The sequence below is a fragment of the Colletotrichum costaricense genome (assembly GCF_030867565.1).
Source record: "Colletotrichum costaricense strain IMI 309622 chromosome Unknown Scaffold_51.1, whole genome shotgun sequence".
NCBI lineage: Eukaryota > Fungi > Ascomycota > Sordariomycetes > Glomerellales > Glomerellaceae > Colletotrichum > Colletotrichum costaricense.
This window is the reverse complement of record NW_026848280.1, coordinates 1-3,612: the sequence shown is the minus strand read 5'-3', so window position 1 is coordinate 3,612 and position 3,612 is coordinate 1. Positions and strand designations below refer to the sequence as shown.

Sequence of the window (3,612 nt, the reverse complement as noted above, 5' to 3'; positions counted from 1 at the left end):
CTGCGCGCATGGTCGTGGCTGGGCAGGACAGATTGAGCGACATACTTTTTGCGACAAAGGGCGTTGATGCTCAGACAGATTGCGTGGCTGAGCCGATGGTGAAATCTTACGGCGAGTGTGATGGTCTTGTGCAGTAGTGTTCGTCTTGCTTCTTAGTCGCATGAGGTCTTGGAGATCTCATGTCTGACGACAGCCAATATATAGGGATAGGACCCATGCGTCAGGAGTGCTTCTCCGGAGACCGTCTGTCTTGCCACGCTGGTATCGTTGGAGAACCTACAGCCTCACCGATCGGTGAAGCGAATAGCTCGAGTAACAGAATTGCAACAAGAAGCAAGATTTGACTTGCAGGTAACATCGAAACAACACCTTTCGCGGGATGTGACCGACTTGGTTTGCGGGGTCAAGGCTCGGGCACCGCGGTTGGCGTCTAAAACCCATGCTTGACCGGGCTCCTTCCGCACTTTGTGGCGATGGAGTCAGGAAACGGACTGTCCTGAGAGCCTTATCGCTCGTAAGACGACATGGCTCCTGCATGGATGATATCGGGAATGATGTTTGGCCCACGTATGAAAGGTCAAAATCGAATCTTCATTTGTGGCGGCCACGATGAGGTAGCTTTTTGTTGTTTTCGTAAGGGACTTGGTTCTAGGCAAGCACCTTAGAGCATTAGTCGACCTCAAGCAGGCCACACTTGCTCTGTGGCTGGCACGAGAGGGATCATTCGGTGCGTACGTAGCGTATTTGGATTACGCTACGAGAACTTTGTCTAGCTTTCCGAACGGAAGCCGTAATGCAAATCAATAACCAGGTCGGCGGAGGGAACCTCACCCTTGATCGCGCTTGACCTCGCCTCTTCAAACCCCGCTCCTCGCAAGCCATGATCAAAGAAACACAGCGCCTATAGCAGTGCTTCTTCCCTCGGGAGAGGTCATGTTGTCTACTGCATGTATGTACCATCAATGGACACTACGTGGTGTTGATAGGCGCCGAAAGTCACCCTGCGTTCCGCATCTGTAAACCTCCTGCGCCATACAAAGCCGTCTCCAACCCCAGTTCTGCCTTCGCTCGGTCGGTGGCGGGGTACACTGACCCCAGCAGCAGCTTTTGGCCGAGGAGCGGGCCCGGGCCCCGAAGCAGTATCTGGCCCAGGTCTAGGTGGAGATGGTCGATGTCCGTGCCGGCCCGCCCCAGTTCATCCAATTCTTCCCACTGCCAATGGCCCTTGCCATGGATGGATCCGAGAGAGATTGGCTGGATCGTGTCGGGGTGTTGACGCAGCGGTTTTTCGGACCCCTCGACGCGCTTCGCCAGCCGCAGTCAACGTCGTCCGCTCGCTCATGATCTTTTCGTGCACCCTCACGAGTTCTTCCAGGTTCCAGCTCTTGGCAAAACGCGAAAGGCCGGCAATGATCTCTGGATCGACTAGACCTTTAACATCTACGTCGCCCAGATCCCCGTTCCGTCGGGTCTGGTCGATGGTGGTGCCGATCTGGTACTCGACAGTGGTGATCTCTTCAAAGCCTGGATGGTTAGCCATTGTCCCACTAACGAATCACTTCTGATCTGGATCAGACTGCCAGTATGCCTAAGTATAGCTGCTTCCCATTCACCCATCTGGGTCATCATTGACTTCAGACAAGTGACCAAAAAACTTGACAAAACATGTACCTATTTATGAACGCTGCTTGTTGGACATGGCCTGCAAGTCTGACCTGGGCGAGCATTCGCGGCCTGTCGAGCAAGCTGGCATAGGTGAGATGGACCTGTTAAACTCAAAGACAAAGAGGGACGACATAATCGAAGCAGGACTCGGTACCATACGCCACGAAACAAACCCATATTCCAAGGGGAGATACGTTCATCTACATTTCCATTCTGGTCCATGAAAATCGGGGGTTTGGGGCTGTGATTGAATTGAATTGATTTGATCGCTGGAATTAACCTGGCGGTGCAAAAGTGCACAGCGACGACGGGCTGACAGGTTGCATTGTAGACATCCTCCTCTATTTGACTATTTACCAGATTCCGTGTTCTTCACATTTCGAAGCTGGTCTAGTGCTGACTGCAGAAGACGTCGAACTCGTGGGTCCATGTCCGTGCGATCTAATGCCGACAGCGTATTGTCACGGAGTTGCTTCTGCTGCCGTTCCTTGGCATCTCTACGTAGAACGAAGTCCCACATGCATACCCCGTTTGACCCGGCGAGTTCTGGGCATAGCGGTAGGCTGTATTTTGATCTCCATGATAGGTTGTGATCCTCGATGACCATTGATTGAACACGGAGGCGTCCTTGCACGTAAGAGACTGCTGTCGTTGTCACGGTCGTCGCAGTGTGAGAAAACAGAATGTCGAACGCGGTAACTCTAGTTGCACTTTGGTCGATCAATGGGTCCCAAACGGCTAACGTGAGGTCTTTGACAACTACTTCTCTCCTTTTCGGGTTGTAACGAGCACTCGACGATGCCAGGTAGCGGGTGATCGGACAACCCACCTGGCGTTCTCGTGAGTGCAGTTGCCGGAATGCTATATATCTCGGGGGTTTCCCACGCAGGAGACTCGTGAAGTCTTTGCCGACAAGAACGAAATCGACATGTTTCACTGCGCTGCTAAAAAGGTCTTCGAAAATAAAACGACGGATATCTTCCATTTCTTTGGGGGTCAGACATCGTAACGCCATCTCAGCCTCACCATGGTTATCGACCAAAGAACGTGGGTGGGCGGGGCCGAACTATGTATGAGTAGGTGCGAAACGTAAAGACCTACCCTGATGCTGATACATGCTGTGGAGCAGGATTCGCGTCCCATACGATGGCGGAAGGGGCATGGAAGAAAGGAGAGGGCCAAAACCCGCCCTTCAGACTGATCTGAAAAAGCCGTTAAGTAAGCGCTGTTGCGGATGATAAAAGCAGCTGCGGTGCGCTCAGATCGAAGAAGCAGGAAATTCTTCAAGGATATTGATCATAGGAGCTCGTGCCTTCTTTTCGTGTTATCCATGGCTGGCCGTGCTCTTGACTCCCACGAACGCTTCCAGATATGGGCGACAAAGTGGCATGTTGGAAATGGTGACCTTTTGCAGACCCAGAATATCTCAATGACGCGCTTACACAGAGCAGATGACGAGTGGTGCCTGCCCCACGAAGATGACTCGGAAATCATCAAAGAGCATGACAGCGCTAGCCTCACTGCTTTGAGAATACTTGAAGTAAGTAAGATCGTTAGCGACGGGCGAGTTGGGCTGATGCTGATATGGAAACCAGCGAGAGGCCTTGCCTCTGTTCCATTACATGGAGATCCAAGAGTGCGTGAAGAATGGATGGGCGTCGCGGTTGCGGATCTGTACAAAGTTCATCCAGTTCGGCACTTACCTCCGCATCCCCCTCGAGACGGTCCACCTAGCGGTGAGCTGCCTTGACCGATTTCTCTCGGTTAGGGTTATTTCAGAATACCATCTTGACGTAATTGGAGCAGTCATTTTCGCCATCGCGGTCGAGTTCGAAAGATCGAGCGTACCTTCTGTGTTTGAACTCGATAACAGCCTCGTTGAGCGGTACCAACCAGGAGACATCCCATTCATCAAGTCAGTCGTAGTTGACGTTTTGGATAACTCAC

The 3,612-nt window shown here is 52.2% G+C and overlaps 2 protein-coding genes across 2 annotated transcripts; one reads left to right on the top strand and one right to left on the bottom strand.

Annotated features, from left to right (window-relative positions):
• Positions 1–996: 996 nt before the first annotated feature.
• Positions 997–1,540, bottom strand: CCOS01_17119 (uncharacterized protein; the record flags this gene model as incomplete). Its single annotated transcript, XM_060465253.1, has 2 exons — positions 997–1,305; positions 1,364–1,540. The coding sequence occupies 2 exons, from the start codon at positions 1,538–1,540 to the stop codon at positions 997–999; spliced, it is 486 nt and encodes a 161-aa protein (XP_060304191.1).
• Positions 1,541–2,692: 1,152 nt separating this feature from the next.
• On the top strand, positions 2,693–3,401 carry CCOS01_17118 (uncharacterized protein; the record flags this gene model as incomplete). The annotated part of the gene is made up of 4 exons (XM_060465252.1): positions 2,693–2,712; positions 2,795–2,883; positions 3,117–3,205; positions 3,261–3,401. Coding segments are annotated over 4 exons (339 nt in total), but the record flags the coding sequence as incomplete, so codon positions are not given.
• Between the last annotated feature and the right edge of the window lie 211 nt (positions 3,402–3,612).